The 17814-nt window shown below is 38.5% G+C and overlaps 1 protein-coding gene and 1 non-coding gene across 9 annotated transcripts in view; both read right to left on the reverse strand.

Annotated features, from left to right (window-relative positions):
• The window catches only part of LEKR1 (leucine, glutamate and lysine rich 1), a 129903-nt gene that overhangs the window by 33339 nt on the left and 78750 nt on the right, over positions 1–17814 (reverse strand). For all 8 annotated transcript variants that reach the window (XR_008553988.1, XM_037526233.2, XM_054700983.1 and 5 more), the window contains 3 exons: positions 14538–14619; positions 9825–9902; positions 9019–9222 (listed from right to left, as the gene is read on the reverse strand). Coding sequence is in view for 7 of the 8 variants with exons in the window: in XM_037526233.2 (XP_037382130.1) it covers positions 9019–9222; positions 9825–9902; positions 14538–14619 (364 nt within the window). In the remaining variant the exon portion in view is untranslated. The remainder of the gene's footprint in view (positions 1–9018; positions 9223–9824; positions 9903–14537; positions 14620–17814) is intronic.
• Positions 17679–17785, reverse strand: LOC119258405 (U6 spliceosomal RNA). The gene has a single exon (XR_005128248.1). It is a non-coding gene; the product is annotated as a U6 spliceosomal RNA (small nuclear RNA).

Here is a 17814-nt window from a genome sequence, read left to right on the forward strand (position 1 = left end):
ACCCTAGAGTGCTGGGTGTGTGTGTATATGAAAGTCATTCAGTCTGTTTAAAATACAAATAGCATGTTTTGTCAAGGAACAAAATGGAAACTACCTATTTTGAATTTTGGTGCCAGGTAAAGGTGAAAACATGAACCTCCCTGCCCTACTGTAAGTTTGAATCCTGCATTCATACCAGCTGAGTGTCTAAAACTTCTTGTGCAGAAGACATCTTAAGGTGGCAATAGGTTAAATTTACTCCCAGATGCCTAAATTTACTCCCAGACTCTAAGTATCCCTGCAAGTAAAGATTCAAGACCTATGAGGTAACAATTTAAAAATCATAGAGCCATAATTTGTAAAAATCCCCTAAAAGGAGGAATGAACAAATGACAGCATAATCAAACTCACAAATTCTAAAGATACTGACTTTTCAGATACAAATATAAAATAAGGATGTTTCATATGTTCAAGTAAATAAAAGCTTGACTTCAATAACTAATGAAATTTTAAAAAGAGGCAAATCAAACTTGAAAGAAATGGAAAATATAATAGTTGAAATGAAAAACTCAGTGGATGATCCTTATTTTAGTCCTTGACCACTCATTTGGACTTCCGACTTCCAGAAAGGTAAGGCAAGAAATTTGTGTGTTTTAAACTATGAAGCCTGTGGCAATTTATTTAGCAGCAATAGGAAATTAGTACAATGGCCTACTTTCAAGTAATATTACATGGTTCAGGTATAAGATTAGAATCTTATAATAGTAAGCTTAATCAAATAAAGAGGAGCAGTCAATGGGGGAAAAGTGACACTTCACCTGATTTTCAAAAATGCCAGTCACAGAATGGACATGCAAATAAGTATTTGCTAGAAATGACCAGAAATCAGAGCCCTGGCAATTTGATGCACTTTATTTATGAATCCAGGAGTCTTATTTGAAAAGAGGTCTTACTGATTAGAAAATTCCAATGAGCATTTCCAGATGGGTGCCTGTGAGTATATTAGAAGTTGCCTTTCCTCTAAGATGGATGGCTCTGAATATATGCAATGCCTTTATGTCAGCTTCCCTGAAGGAAGTTATGGTTTTGATACCACCAAAAGCAGAATCTATTTCATATATATATCCCTCTGGTAGACCCAGTACAAAACACCACTGTTACCTGTATTCTATTAGAACAAAAACTGTGAAAGTCCAATAGATTATAGAAACTAAAATACAATAGTCGAGGTTCAAACAGTGTTAATGTAGTGATAACTCATCCCTGAATTTTCAAAGAATTATGAAGCTCCTCATGACCTTCCCACAAAGCCTAAGGAGTTTTCAGTGAACCGTTATAAAAATTGTGAACTTGTGTCTGTGATGGTAATTTTGCTCGGTATTATGGCGAGAGAGATGAGAAGGACTTTCATATCTCTGACTCCTGCTGAGCCTCTGTTCTTGACTTAAGAACTCGTCAGTGTGAGTCTTCAATGGGACAAGGCAGACAGAATAATTATACACAATGTTACCGACACCTACTGTCTTTAACTAGCAGGGAACGGGCACTGAGCAATGTGCACAGAGATGATTATAAGTGTGAAAAGATTGTCCTGATTCCAAAAAGTAAAAACCGTGCTTAATATAGTGCACCATGGAAAGGCTTCGCATTGCCTAGTAAAACAAAACCAGCCTAGGACATTTATAAAGAAAAAGCAATCTTGTAGGAAAGAAATCAGAAAGGAACTCTAGTGAGTCTTTTTGTTAGAAACCTAGAGGAATAAAAATAAATAACACATTCATTGTTAGAAACATAGCCCACATTTTTCCATGTTATGAAAAGCAGCAAATATGTAGTCTGTCTTGAATATCATACAAATAAACCAATGTCTCCTTTAAAATCAGTTCTAGAGACAGTGATGTTTCAGATTTGTAGGAAACAACACAGATTTAGGTCCCAAATTTAAATTTCACTAAGAACCCAATGAAGATTATTATTAGAATCCAGTTTTAATTGAACTCCTAGCTCTGCTTTTCGGCAAGTGGAGAAGCTTTCTGGGTCTGGAAATTTAAATCCTGGGTTAGGTGGTTTGATGGAGATTAAGCTCATTCCCATGCAATTTCCCATGCATCCATCCACTCAATACATATTTACTGAGTGCCTACTATGTGTCAGGCATGGTTTTAGTCTCTGGGGAAACAGTGGTTCTTTCTTGCTGTTCTTTGGAAATATGTAAATGCAATCCCCTCATTTTTTGAAGAAACAAAGATCCTGAGTGTTTAAAGACTGAGGTGACATGATTCACACAGGCAGCGCTGGCTCCCTGCAGTGTGCTGCGCTGCTGCCCTTTTCACAGAGGAGAGGGAGGTGTGGCTATCTGTAGGTCTACCCTGCAATTGCACCAGATGTTTTTTTTTTTTTTTAATAAAAATAACATTTGAGGAGTTGGCACAATAGGCAAATTAGGATCTAGAAGGAGTTATGAGTATTTATTTAAAAAACTTGAACTTTTAAATTCTTAGACCAAAAAGAAAATGAGAATCGACTTTCTTATACATGTGCAAAACTCTAGATTCCCTTAATTGTACTTAAAAACATCACTGCAAACAAATGTCAAACCGTAACGCCAAACGACAGCTTAAATTCTATTTCACAAGTTGTGCTTTTAGAGTGTCTTCACACTGTCAATCAAAGAGATCATTTTGATTTTGCTACAATGCCTGCCTTTGTTAAAAGCTCTAAGTCTGTGACATAAGACTTTCCCCTCTGTTCTGAGAGCTTTTGATGGGTAGGAAATCAGAGAGGAGGTAAGGTTTGGGGAAGAACCTGATGAGGTTTATTATTTGAATATGTTATTGTTTAGAACACTTCATTTTATAATGCTTTAAACTAGTAGGCAAGCATCCAAGTGGAATCACTCCACAGCCTCATCTTTCCAACTCCGAGAGCAAAGCAGACAGTACTGAAAGCAATTGGCATTTATTGACTATCTACATCACCAGTTCAGGGTATACAAATTAATAAGCTATGATGCTTAAAGTTAGCAACCTAAAAAAAAAAGAAAGAAAGAAAGAAAGAAAGAAAACTAATACTTTCTGGTCATCTAAAACCTACTGGGCATATAGATGCTTTCATCTTCACAAGAAGAGAACTATAGCTTCTAATCACATGCCCATTCTACAGATGACAAAATGAGCTTAAAGTCACTATATAAAGTGTTCAAACTTGACACACTGGTCAAATTAAAATTTAAACCTGTGTTTGCCTAATGCCAAGGCCTATTCATTTTATACCAAGTCACATTAGCATGATGTAACAGAACTCATGGCATTTTGCTTCTGAATCCCCTTTCACATTCCACACTTCTTACTGCTCTGGCCCTCATGACAACAGGACGCACTTCACTAGAGTAACCCACTCTGAGCTGCTCTTCAAGCCCTGAGCTGCTCTTCAAGTGGTGTGAAATGGTCTCATTTTCAAGATACCACTCCTTCTGATTTTGCCCAGGCATAGAACATGGAAGACAAACCTCCCCTCCCTACCTCAGCCCCCCAATACATTGAGTGAAGGGAAGGATTCTGAAAGAGTGCAGGCGGGGGAAGGGGCCAAAAGGGACACTGGGCTTCTTCTGCTTCCTGCAGGGCTGGGAGTCCCCTGACAACTCAGTGTTACAAGATGGTTGAGAAAGAGGAGTCACATGGAGAGAAGCTGACAAACCTCAGCCCTTCAAGATGAATAGTGAAGGAATTGTGCAAACTGTAGCAAAGGAAACATGTGTTTTAAAAGTTAGACGGGGGCAGCTTGATTTGTCTCTGCCAATTATGTGACCCTGAGCCAGAAGATTAGCCTTGCTTAACCTCTTCCTTCATGGGTAAACATGGGACTGACCCCTGCTTCTCAGGTGAGGCCACAGCTCTGCCAGCCAGTGCCTTTGTGCAGACTGGGACATGGCTGCCCTCTGCGCTAGTAAGTCAGAAAAAGTGCTCCTCTGGGCTGAGCTGACCCAGGGACACAAGCACAGCAGAGGCTGGGGCTGGGGGCTGGAATGGCATGTTGGTGCAGGAAAGGTGAGCCTCTCCCCCGTGGCAGGGGGCACGTAGCCAGAGTCTTGGCTGGTGTTTAGGCCCCTTCCCTCCACTGAGCACCCACAATGGGGCATTTCCCTCAGGGCACAGTGAGGACAAAAGGAGAGCACGTCCACGGAAGCACTTCAGGTGGTCCCAACCACTAAAACCTGAGGATGGAGTGTGAGTGAGCTTGGAAGGGGGAGGGGGACAGGCATAAGGAAGCAGCCTCTTTAATCATGGGGTCATGTCACACACAGGGAAACAGGAAGCGCCACGAGCCTCCTGAAGTAATTTGCTTGATTTTCCGGGTATTTTTCTGGGGTAAGGGTTTACAGCTTTCAATTAAAATAGAGCAAAGACCAGGGAACTGAAAAGGAAGGTAATGTTATGTGTATGGGAAGAGAAATCAAATCCTCTTTCTAGCCTACAAGATATGCTTCAGCAGGGACAAGAAACAATTAAGTAAACGTCATTTAAATAGATAAATAGCTAGACAGACAGATACAGACATATATCATTTGCTTCACAGAATAATTTACATCTAAGCCACTTGCACCTGACTAGTCACAAATAAGATTTTCTTTCAACAATGCAACTTCACTAATTCCATTATGTTATTGGCAATAAATCACATTAAGCTGTATTTTTTCTATATTTTTCCTTGGAATTTACCAAAGACTGGCAGATCTTGGGAACAGACAGGTATGAGAACTGCATAAGCAGCTGAGTGTTGGGCGGCGAGGTGGGAGACAAGGTAGTACACACGTGACCTTCTCTAGCATTACGTGTGGGCAGTTTCCAAGCTTAAACACATATGTCCTTATAAAATGTATCTGTAAGTTGGCCACAGGGACTTCCAACTAGGTTTTACCAGAAATAACTTTCCATAAAAATGGAATTAGGCCTGCAGGCCAGTTCACAGAACTCTATTTAATCCTCAGTATACTAAAGGGTGCTGGGTGCACAGTTCTGAACAGAGAGACCTTACACCCAGAGCATGAAAGCTGTGGGCTCTCTTTGCAAAGAATTTAAAAGCAGCCTCACTGGTCCCTTTGCCTTGTTGCAGCAACCCCTCACCCCCAACCCCGTCCACAAAGGTGACTCCTCTTTCTAGCCCCGGTGCCATGACCAAGCTGACCAGACCTCTGCCCCTGCCATCCATGATCTCGGAGGCCCTGACTTCTCTTTCTCTTCCTCTCCTACTGGAGCTTCCTCAGGTGAGTGTGGGAAAAAGCACAAAATTAAATAGAGTTGTACTAATGCATGAATTCTCTCCTAGTCAATCGCTCTTTCCTGCTCCAAATTCAGTTCTGTCAATGTTTTTAATCTAAGGGTAGTTTGCCTTTTTATGTGTTCTTATTCTCCTCTTCAGAAGCTGTGTGGCTTCTGAAGTGTGCATTTTTCAAAATGGCCTCAGTGGCAACTTCAGCCAGGGCTTTGTAGAAGGGGTTTGTGGGGAGGGGTAACCTGAATTTACAGATGCTAACATTGTTACTGCCACTGAGGTGTTATGGCTTTTGGGGAGCACAGGTGCTGTACCTCCACATGATGCTTGGCAGGTTCCGGGTACCATCCAGGCCGATTGAACCAGTTTCTCTGGGATGTCATCAAGTATCTCTATTTTAAGTGTTTCCAAAGTCCAGCTTCTTCTTTGAAAGTACTTTCCCATCTACTTTCTCATCTACCTCCCCCTTTTGGTTCAACCTGGAGTGAGTCCTGGCTGGTTTGCTACCATGCACTCAGTACAGACATTTAAATAATCCAACAGAGACTGGCAGGGGTAGGAGCTGACCTGCTAATTTTGCTTCTGTCTCCTAGACTTAACTCTACGTGAATCCTTTTATTAACATCAAAACAATAAACAACCTGACTTGCCCCACCTGCTATCAATACCTTCTCCACCCAGCAGCTGGAAAGAGCTTTCCACGGGGCTACTCCTCTGATTAACCCCCTCCTTTTTCATTGAATTGAATATAACCCCCATGCCTCTAATGCCCTGATTGCTCCCCAATCCTACCATCTTGCTCTTGAGCTGCCTTCCCCTCACAGTATAGGCTCCCACAGGCCTCGGTCTGGGCTCTGCTTGTACAGCTCCTCCCTGCCCTTGGTCTGAGAACATCTATTGTTTTCTTTACATGTCAGCTTGGAAGTCATTGTCATGACCACTCTCTATTCTAGTACTTTTCCATTCATATCACTATTTATAGTTATCCTACTTAATTCTCTACCCTTCTCTCTCTCTCTTTTTCTCTTTCTCCTTCCCTCTCTCTCTCTCTCTCTCTCTCTCTCTCTCTCTCTCTCTTCTTTTTGTCACTCTTGTGTGAGGACAGAGAAGTCACACAATGATTGGGGAGCCTCAGAAGTACTCAAATAACTGCTGACTGACTGAATTACCCCAAATAAGTCATTCATTCACTCAGCCCTCACTGTGCACTGAGGATACAGTGAGGTGTGAGGCAAAGAGAATCTGAATATGGCCTAGGACAGAGAAGGACAATCTTATGTCTTGGAGTAATCCTATGATACCTCATGGTTCCATAATTAGATTTAATTTTTGTTATATGAAGATATCGTGTCAGTAAACTAAGTAATGTCTACCTTCATTTGAATAAAGTTGAGAGAGCGAAGGAGGAAAAGGTCAAGAGGAGAGGGGGAGGGAATGGGAGACAAGATGAAGGCAGTTCAGTAATGTTTCTATTCCCTGAAAACTGAAAGAAATTATCCTTAGTCAACAGAAGGTAGGATTCAACTCATTAAATTTAAAAAAATAAAGCAAAACATATGCACCCAGAGGAGTGTGCTATTTCAAACCAATCCCACTGTCCTCAGAGAAGCGCTCCAGAAACATGTGAACAAAGAAAGTTGTCAATGACCACTATCAAGAAGGTTGTGTTATCTGGATAAATTAAATCTAATTAATCTGACATCATTGGGAATAGAGTAGTCTATATAATATAGGAATGTAAAACCATTGCTCAGATAACAAGTTCTAAACAGAAAATGTGTCATTTCTATGATGTATGATTCTGTACCTTTTACATGGAGTATATCGCTAATTTTCTTCTTTCTACTCAGGGTCATTGTTGCTATCAAATATCACCCAAGTTATAAATAGAGGGATACTTGGGCCATTTGTCTCTATTGCTTACTGGGCTAAATTGCAATGTTCTAAAGTTTTTGTTTGCATTTATAGATTTGCTGTCTTTATTGCATGCTCAATCTTTCAGCTGCCATTCCTTCTTGTCATTAGGAAACCTGGCTCTTGCAAATTTCCTGCTTATATAATTGCTGCTTCTAGTAGCTATGGATGAGCCATTAGCTAATCTGACAGGGCAGGGGTGTCAGGGGGGATGAAGAGACAGGAAACTGCAGGGCACCATCTTTTTAGGAAGAAGTTTACTGGTGTGGGGAGTGAGGCAAAAATGGTGAGTAGCAGTTAGTTCATCAGTGTTTAGCATACTCAAAGAGAAATAAGCAAGTATCACACTTCAGAGTGGGCCAGAGACAAGCCTTGTTTCCCCATGAACTAGACAGAACTGCCGGCCAGGAGTAGAGACAGCAGAGTGCTGATGAGAAAGTGTTGAGAACGTAATCCTCATTCAAGCTCCCTATTACCTACTCTTGTGGTCCTACTCCCAAACTCTCCCTCTGGGAGCAAATAGCTGCCCTTATAAAGAACTAAAAAAATTATAAACCTTATAAAATAAAACAAAATAAAATAAAATGAATAAAGTAAAAAATAAGATAAAAGATAAAAATGACAGGAAGAAGGAAAAGCAAAAGTCTCATGTGCCTCTTGTGCACAGAGAATAATGTAAGACAAAAATGCCTGCCTTTATGGACCCTGTGTTGTCCTATAATATAATAATCAATAAATGTAAATCAGATAATATCTTCTATTAAAGATTCACAGATGTGATGAAAAACAAAACCCCAAATTTGTGCTATATTTCAGATATGCTTTCTTTTTTCCAGATATGCTTTTAAAACAACAAAAAGGGGCCTCCCTGGTGGCGCCAGGGGTTAAGACACAGCACTATGAAGCTATCTGCAGCCACTGCAGCACGAGTTTGATGCCTGGCCAGAGAGTTGATCCACATGGCGCAGCAGACCTCTCCTGTCTCACCCACTGCTCCCCTCAGCAGTGTATTTTGGTAAATCTGCCTGTTCTGCTCCCCACTCTGTCTCTGGTGAATCCTTTCACCCACTGCATCTGGACTGTACCCCAGCTCTTGTGTGCATAAATAAATAAATCTTTAAAAAAATAAATAAATAAATAACAAATAGTAAAGACATAAAGAATGAGCAAAGACATAACAAGCAAATGAAAACATAAAGCAAAAAAGCAAGGCTAAGATATTAAGTACACATAAGGTTAATTTAAAGACAGATTAACTGGGCAAAAATACCTTGGCAGGTTCCATGAGCATGTTTCTTAGTACCATGAAACTACCTTAGCACCAGAAGGCTCTTTGCTGTGGTGAGCCCTCAATAAGAGGTGTTGAATCACAAGAAATGAGGGGAAGAGATAGAACCAATCAAATAACACAGTCATATGTATGCAAATATATGATATATACACATGTATATGATATTTAAATACATATGTATGTAAACATATGTGTTATATAAAGATTTTTTTTGTTGGAAAATAACAGAACCCCCAATTATTGGCCCAGGCAAAATTCAGTAATATAAATACCACACATGGTCTTTGGATTCTTTTCAATAAAAATCTAACGCCAAATGCAATGTGGATTCTGCTTCTACTTTCAATAATGGGGTGAGTGTATCTAACCGACACCGGCTTCAGTTCAATCACCTGTGGGTAATGAGGTGGAGGGTTATGATGAACTTTCAGGTGAAATATATCTTGAAAGAAACTTTGTGATTTCATTGTTACTAAAATAAGTAGGAACACAATGTTTTAAATCTATATGATATACAGATTTAAACATAAAATATTTTTGGAAGGAATTATTCTTGACTGCACCTTTCATTTTTCAGTGTTACAACCTCTTCCTGTGTCTTTTTCAGAAGAGCTTTGGTTATCTCTAGCTCATTTTCTGCAAGGTTCATTCTTCTTTTTGTGTCCTCTTCTTGCCTTTCTTTTGCAGTTAGTTCTTCCTGTAAAGTCTTATATATTTGTTGACAAGCCATTAAAGAGTCTTCTTTTTCTTTAAGCAATCTTGTATGCCTAAAATGAAAAATATACATTTGATGCTTAACAATCATATATGAAAAATCCATTTGAAACACAACTATAAACTTATTTTAAAAAATTAAGAATGCCAAGAAAATTGAATATTTCGGTGATACAAAAATTTTCCTATCTAGTCAGAGCCAAATCAATGAAGAGTTGATTATAAACTCAAATCAGATATTGGCTATGCAAACAATTCAGTCAGAAAAGCTAAGTACATTTTAAAATTGAATGTTTGGTGGGCCTCCTCTGGTGGCGCAGTGGTTGAGTGCGCTGGGCTGCGAAGCTGCCCGCAGCCTCTGCAGCGCCGGTTCCATCCCCGGCCACTGGCAAGGGTCCCACATGGCACGCAAACCTCTCCTGCTGTGCCCACTGCTCCCCTCAGCAGTGTGTTTTGTCAGTCTGCCTGTTCTGTTCCCTGCTCTGGCTCTGGTGAATCCTCTCATCCTCCCGCGGTTCTGACTGTACCCAGTGCTTATATAAATAAATAAATAAATCTTTTAATTAAATAAATAAATAAATAAATAGAATGTTTGGTAACTATGGTTTTGACATTAGTTACTAAATACTTTAATTAATAAATTTGCAATGTATACCGTGAGTCAGAAATAATGGATTCAAACTTCAGTTTTCTAAGTTCTCTTTGACAGTCATCAGCTTCATTAGATTTATTCCTAAAATAATACAAAAAAGGGTCAAATGTTTTATCTCAAAATAGTTAACACATACATGTTTTGCTTTCCTTAAATGTTTTTCCTTTATTACTTTTCTTATCTTGACAGTCTTTTTGAGGTTGAATATGCACATTTCCTTCAAATTAGGAATATATCATCAAAGTTTTTCTTTGCCAAAAAACAGACTAATTTGCAAGTCTTACTATACACTTTTTTTCTGTATCATTTTATTTATCCATAGAAAAAATTTGTTAGCATCATTTCGTATCATCTCATTATTCTTAAAAAAAAATTCAGTAATATAAATACCACATATGATTTTAAACCTGAGGGCAGGCCCCTGTCTGTACTATGCAGGGAAGCTAAACTCCTGGTTGAAAGCTCACAGTTGTTCTGATCAGAAGCACAGAGAACTGTATTTGGGGAAACCACTGTTTCTGGAGAGTGAAGGGTAAATACTGAAGAGGCGAGAGCTAAAGAGGGAGCCCCAGTCCTGCCCGCAACCTCTATCCACACATCTAACTGCGCCCTGAACCACAAGCACACAGGGCACTCCAAGCATCAGTTAAGAGCTGTGCTGCTGTTTGTAACCAAATTAGTTGTTAATTCAAAGTAGCCTTACTCACACCCCCATTACACTCCTACCATTTGGAGAAATATAACAGAATCCAGAGTTCTCCAAAATATGACATTCACAATGTCAAGAATATAATAAAAGTTGCTCAACTTAGGAAGAAACAGAAAAGCATGATTATTCTCTAGAAAAACAATTGCAGAGCTGACTCCGAGAAGACACAGACACTGAAATTATCAGACAAGGAGCTTTGAAGGAGCAATTACATCTGTGCTCAAAGACATCAAAGAGAACTATTCTTATTAATAAATAAAAAGATTATAAATCTCAGCAGAGATATAAAACCATTAAAAAAACAAATGGAAATTGTAAAACTGAAATAAACATTTATCTTGATCTTGTATGATTCGGTTTTATAATAATACCCCAAAGTTAATACATTAAGAAATTAATATTTTAGTTTAAATTTGTATAGACTACTCATTAATAAATCACTACTCAATATAGCTTAAAACATTTTATAAACTGCAATGGAATGTTAGGTTATCCGTGAGTTTTCCCTACTTGAAGAATGATTTTAATTCCTAATAACTAATTTATTTGTATCATGAACAGGAAAAAATAAATTTCTAAAAGATTTTAATGTAAAATATGATAAAGTTATAAGATGTAGAAAGTTACATAAAAATTATATAACAAATATAAGGAAAACACTCATGTAAGTACCATTAAGTCAAAAATAAAACCTTACCAGCTACCCTAAAAGCATCATGTTTCTGTTCTCAATCACAGGCCAGCTGCCTCCTCCTGAAAAGCAGCGTTCTCATGAATTTTATGGTAATCATTTTGATTTTCTTTGGAGCTTTATTATTTAAGTTTTATTCCTTAACATTGTTTTAGCTTTTTCTTTTGCAAAAAAGAGTAGCTTTTAAAAATGAGTTATTTCCTTTATTATCCATTCTTTTGTAAACAACTCTGGAGTTGTTTCTTTTTACTGTCCTGATGTATTCTCTTTCAGGAATTCCTAAAAGTTCTTATCATTTATGGCAGTCTTTTTTGTTAGCTTTCTTTATCTATGTTTATCCTCATAGCACTAGCTGAAAAGAGTACATTCCTTAGCTATATGTAACACATGCTATGTATTAACATAATAAAATGATATATTATGCAATAAATTTGTATTTCATAGCATCTACTTTTTCATTACTTCAAGGAGGTCTTTCCTAAATCAATTTAGATAATTAAATCTACTTACAAATAGAATGTGTAGAAAATGTCATGATCGACTCCAGACATCAGTAGCCCTCCACCTCTTTTGCAAACACTGCTGACTGCCTTCTGGACCTGCATTACCCCTTTCTTCCTGGCTGTTAGAGCTTCATTACTGTCTGCTGCCAGGTAAATCCTGCTTGGTCTAAGCTAATTGTGATAGTTGTTGACAGTGATTCATTTAGGGAGGAGATGTAAAGGTTTCTAGTCGAAAAATGTAAGGATAGGGCTGTTTGGTGACTTCTGGTTATTTTTTTTCTCATCTTTAAGGAGACACTATAAACTTAGGCCCCTCCTGACTCTGGGGTGGCTACATCTGGAGGTGGTACCTAGAATCGTACCATCTCTTCTTCGCAATGAGTGAGCCTTGGGGTGAAGCCAATCAGGGAGGGAGGGTAGACACAGAGAGACATGATCCTTAGAGATATTGCTGAGTCACCAGACCACTGGATCTAAAGCAACTCTACCTCTGCTACTTGCAGGCCAAAGCATCCTAACTGACAATCTCTGGTTTCAAAATGCACGTAAGTTCTTATAAACCTCAGGGGGAAAAAGAACCTTAAGTTCATCCATTTAAAAACTGCCTCCTCTCTTTAAGTAAAATCCATAAAACTTATGTCCAAATATTTAAAACACTTTAACCAACAAAAGTTTATCTTAAGCTGGATAGGTGAACCCACTCTTATCCCCGACCCCCATAAAGCATATGGATTAAAGATTTAAAGGGACCTGACTTCATAGCCCCTTCCAATTTCCAGAAGTTCAAAGAGGTTTGTGTACCTGTCGTAAATCCCAGTTTGTTAACAAAATGTAAGCCAAAATTTTTGAAGGAATTATTTTGTCATCAAATTGAACCTATCATTAAACAAGGGGCAAGTCACAACCCTGGTTTTAACCTATCAATATGATAGTACTTATGAATCACTGGGGACTTCCTAAACCCTACCACCAAACTTCCAGGTCTCTGACCCTAAAGGCCCACCCACCTCAGCTTCATCCCAGATGGGGAGGTAGGGTGGATGGTGCAGAGACAGAAGAGCTAGAAATAAGTAGCACAGAAAAAGGTTCCCAGCAGCTGAGGACATTTAAGTGGCTCTATTTATCATAACTCAAATTTTCTAAACATGGATATTCTGCCTATTTTCTAATTTTAACAAGTTCTTATATAGACAGAAGCACCTATTTCATAAACTAATACATCAGTATTTCTGAAATTGTGTAGTGATTCACTTGATGGAATGTAGTTAGGTGGTATGTTTCTCTCCCTAATTCCAGTCTATGATGACTCTTATCATAACTCACCACTCACATTAGAAATTATGTTAAAAATACAATTAACAAAATATACCACAAAGTATGTATTAATATTAATGGAAAGCTCCCTTGTAAATAGAGAATACTGTGCAAACTTATTCAGTGAAAATGAATTCCTGTCACACCAATGAGCTTGCTCCCTATTCCTCAGTATACCTATCTGTGGGTGGCTTCTCTCCTAACTTGCCAGAACTCCATCTAAATGCTGTCTTAGCTTGTCGACAAGCTCCCTTTAATTTAGCAGGGTGCTGATCCTACCCCTCCCACTCCCCGACTCCTGGTCCTTGTCCTTTGCCTATGTTGAAAGTATAAATACTCAAGTTGCACAGGAGCTGTGGTCTGCCTTGGCTGTCTTCACAGGGTAGGACCAAAGCCCTCGCAGATGTTACTAGAGGGTGGAGAATAATGATTTTTTTCTCGCAATAGCCAGAAAGTTCCTTCATGTTTCTTTTCACCCAGAAACTTACTTCTTGAGCTCAATAAGCCCTCCAAGAATCTCTCTGTCCACTTATTCCTTCAGCCCACTCATCATACACAGGCAGTTGAACTATTGTATGCATTGTCTGCATAAACACAGTATTATAAAGCATGACTATTTGTTTTTTCTTGTTTTCAAAAACAAATTATTTTGCTACAAATAACCTAGTATATATTAATTTCACAGGGCATTTTTGGAATTTGTTTTTCCTTGTGTTGTTAAGAATTTTATTAAACACATTATTCTTAGGAGTAGTCCATGGTCGCCACAACATTTGGTTGCTAAGCATTCTAAATATTTATATTTCTTGTGAGTTTCATCCTTCCAAAATACAGGAACTGAAAACCAGAGGTACCAGATTATATACCACAAAATAAAAGAATTTACTATTCAAAGATTATATAAATCCTATGTTTGTGTTATAATTATAGATGTACTATATTTATACTATACAGTAATTTTTGAAATTTCTGAAATAAATTTATTTTTATAAGAATAGTGCTGTGGATATTTTATACAGGCATCTTCTTATCATTTGCTTTCCAACATTTTTTTCTCACTTACATAAAGCATAAGTCTCCAGCATTTCAAAGATATTCAACTGTCTTTCTGAACCTAAAATTGGTAATTATAAGAAACAACTGCGATGCTATTTTTTTTGTGGAGACATAATAAAGAGACAACCATAAAAGAAAAAGCTCAGAGAATATTAGAGATAATGTTACTGCATTTGAATAACCAGGGGAGGTTTTAGTAATTGCATAGGGGAAATTCTTATTGAGGGGAAAAAATACTTCACATCTCTTAAATGCTTATGGGTTCTTCAATATAGGATCTAGGCCAGAAAAGCAGCTGAGAAAAGTTGCTGTAGATCACACCCACAAAAAAGAACCACTGCTTAAAGAGTCACAGAGAACCCTGGAGGTCTAGCAAAATCTCTCTCCTGTACATGTCCACAGGACATTGTAGTCTGATAGGATACTTGGAATTCACATCTTACATGAACATTTCTTTGTAGTTGTCCGCCTCTGCCACTGCCCTCTGAAGTCTTAGCCCAAGTGATTCTACTTGACTTTGTAAATCTGAAATGACACAAAGCATTCATCTGATTAGTACATTTTAAATATCCAAACAGAAAGCAAGCCATATTCCAGGGTTGCCACTTTTCCCTTAGAATGATGAAGCTGTGAATATTACTCAGCTATCAAAAAATATAAACTCATGCAGTTTGCAGCAACATGGATGGAGCTGGAAGGGATCATGCTCAGTGAAATAAGCCAGAAAGAAAAAGAAAAATACCGGATGGTCTCACTCATAGCAGGAATTTAGAAAACCTAAATAAGGGACCAGGAAAAAGACTAATTACAATAAAGTAAAAATCAAAATCAACAAGCAACTATAAACCAGAGACACCCTATGGGGGTGAGGTGGAGTGGGGAGGAGGGAGTAGGATCAAAACAAGGGGGCTGGGAATTGTATGGGGACTATAACCAAGATGAAAATGCATACATCGTGCAAAAATAAAAAATGACGTAAAAACGTATATAAAATAAAATAAATATAAATAAAAATTTTTTTAAAAAAAAGAATGATAAAGCTGTGTAGTCCACTTTGTCTTGATGACCTTTGATGCACCTCCTCAGTCCTGCTCTGAAACCCCACAGGATGAATGGGCTTTGACAGACCCATTGTTGGTCTCTTTCTGCCCCTAATATCTTGCTCATTTTCAAACAGTTAACAATTTACTAATGTTTTCAAAAGAAGCTCAAGGAGCTGGCACACATGTGACTTGTGATCACGTGTCTCACTTCTGACTTAACGGCTGAAGTGAACTCTTATGATCCAAGCCAGAAGTAGAGCCTGGCCTCCTGGTAAACCTGAAACACAGAAACCATGTGCCAGACTCCTGGTAAATAAAGACTTTGTTAGCTCATTATAGCAATGAATAGGCATTTTTATGATTTTATTTTATTTTTTTTAAAGATTTATTTATTTATTTATACAAGCACTGGGTATAGTCAGAATCACAGGAGGGTGAGAGAATTCACCAGAGCCAGAGCAGGGAACAGAACAGGCAGACGAAATACACTGCTGAGGGGAGCAGCGGGCATGGCAGGAGAGGTCTGTCGCGCCATGTGGGCCCCTTGCCAGTGGCTGGGGATCAAACTGGTGCTGTAGAGGCTGGGGGCAGCTTTGCAGCCCAGCGCTCAACCACCTGCGCCACCAGGGGAGGCCCCATTTTGATGATTTTAAAGGCCGAAAAATTTAAGTAGAAAATTGACTTCCACAGAGTCTTGATCTGGGGGATTCAAATTGTGTGTGAGGAAGACTGCTCCAAGGCAGCATGTCTAACACGTGCGTGGAAGCAGAGCTGAAGTCAAAGCAGAAAGGACAGATGGGTGGGAAGATCCGATCCCTGCTGTAACCTGCCGTAAGGACGGCAGCTGGGGCCCTACACCCAACAGCAGCCTTTGCTGGAAAAGAAAATGGAAAAGAAAATGGAAAGTGGAAAAGAAATGTACACAGATTGACTGTTTTTTTATAGAGAAAATAACTTAAAATACAGGGATTATGTCTGTGTTACATCTGTTCAGGTGTCTTAAACATATTTTTCTAGTAAACTTTCAAATTTTCACATATGTGTACAAAGATATAAAATTTATATTTATGTATAAATCTGTATCTATATCTCTTTTGCCTGCCTTCTTAATTTTGATGAAGACCCAGTTCCTTAAATCAGAAAATAATTCACTCTAAATGTTTTATTAGAATTTATCAGAATTGATATAAATCATTATGCTTATCTAATACTTTCACATACATTATTCAAACTGCCATGGAGGTCCTAATAGCTCCATTTTTCAGTTGAGGAAAAAATGAGATCGCCTGTAATTCTTTGCCCGGTATCTTACAATCAGCAAATGCGTCAACCAGAAGTCAAAATGATTCATGATTTTAAATTCAGTGAAAGGGATCAATTTGAGAGGGTAGCGCCTTAGACCATGATTCAATAAAACTTACTTGATAGATAGTATTTGCAGGGATGTCCTCTCCATTTTTCAAGCAATATATGGGACAAAAGATAAAATCACACACACAGAGGATTTATTTTTTAGTATAACCTTTTGCAACAAGGAAATCTCTTACCAATCTTATGTAATGTGCTGCTTTGTTACTGAGCTGCTATGGGCTTTCAGCCGGGTTCAATACACACAGGATGGACCAAAAGATTTCCCTGTATTCTCTAAGAACATGGGGTAAAGGAAGGTTTGTTTGTTGATGGAGTGCTATGCTCAGGCACTGAGCAGAGGGCTTTCTCATATATAATTTCATTCATATCACAATTACCAATAAAAAATAAATATTTTACAGGCCTCCCCTGGTGGCACAGCAGTTGAGCGCTGGGCTGCAAAGCTGCCTGCAGCCTCTGCAGCACCAGTTCGATCCCCGGCCACCGGGCAAGGGTCCCACATGGCACGACAGACCTCTCCTGCCATGCCTGCTGCTCCCCTCAGCAGTGTATTTTGTCCGTCTACCTGTACTGTTCCCCGCTCTGGCTCTGGTGAATTCTCTCAACCTCCCGCATTTCTGACTGTACCCAGTGATTGTGTAAATAAATAGATAGATTCTGAGAATCAGTGATTACGGACTTTTCAAAGATGATGTAACTAGTCAGAAGTGACCTGTGATTCAAATTCAGGTTGGTCTCATCTGAAAGTCCTGATCTTTCTAATTCTCTTACACTGACTCAAAATAGAAAAGCTACAAGGGGTCATGATACTTGTCAATAAAAGCATGGTTAGTGCAGCTATAATCTATTTACTACATCCCCAAATCTTTCAGGAGGTGTACTTAAGAAAAAATGAAAAGTACATTTTACATAAAATATGTAGTGAGTTAGTAGAATGTTTAATTCCAAAGGTGATTTAAATTTTTGAAAGTTTAAAATTTAATATAATTAGGTAAGATATGAAGATATATATGTGGGTATCATTGTGACCCACTTTATGAGCTAACATCACTTCCTCCTACTAAATGTCCCTTAGTGCTTTGTCAGGATGTAATCTTGAAGTGGGTGAAGCACAGGTCTGAGTCTATGTGACAAATTTTATGTTATTACTTTTATTTATTTATTTATTTATTAAATATGGAATGCTTCACGAATTTGCATGTCATCCTTGCGCAGGGGCCATGCTAATCTTCTCTGTATCATTCCAATTTTAGTATATGTGCTGCCGAAGCCAGCACTGTTATGACTTTTAAATGCAGCTTTTGTT

The sequence above is a fragment of the Talpa occidentalis genome, unplaced genomic scaffold (assembly GCF_014898055.3).
Source record: "Talpa occidentalis isolate TD23 unplaced genomic scaffold, MPIMG_talOcc4v2.1 talOcc4.4, whole genome shotgun sequence".
NCBI lineage: Eukaryota > Metazoa > Chordata > Mammalia > Eulipotyphla > Talpidae > Talpa > Talpa occidentalis.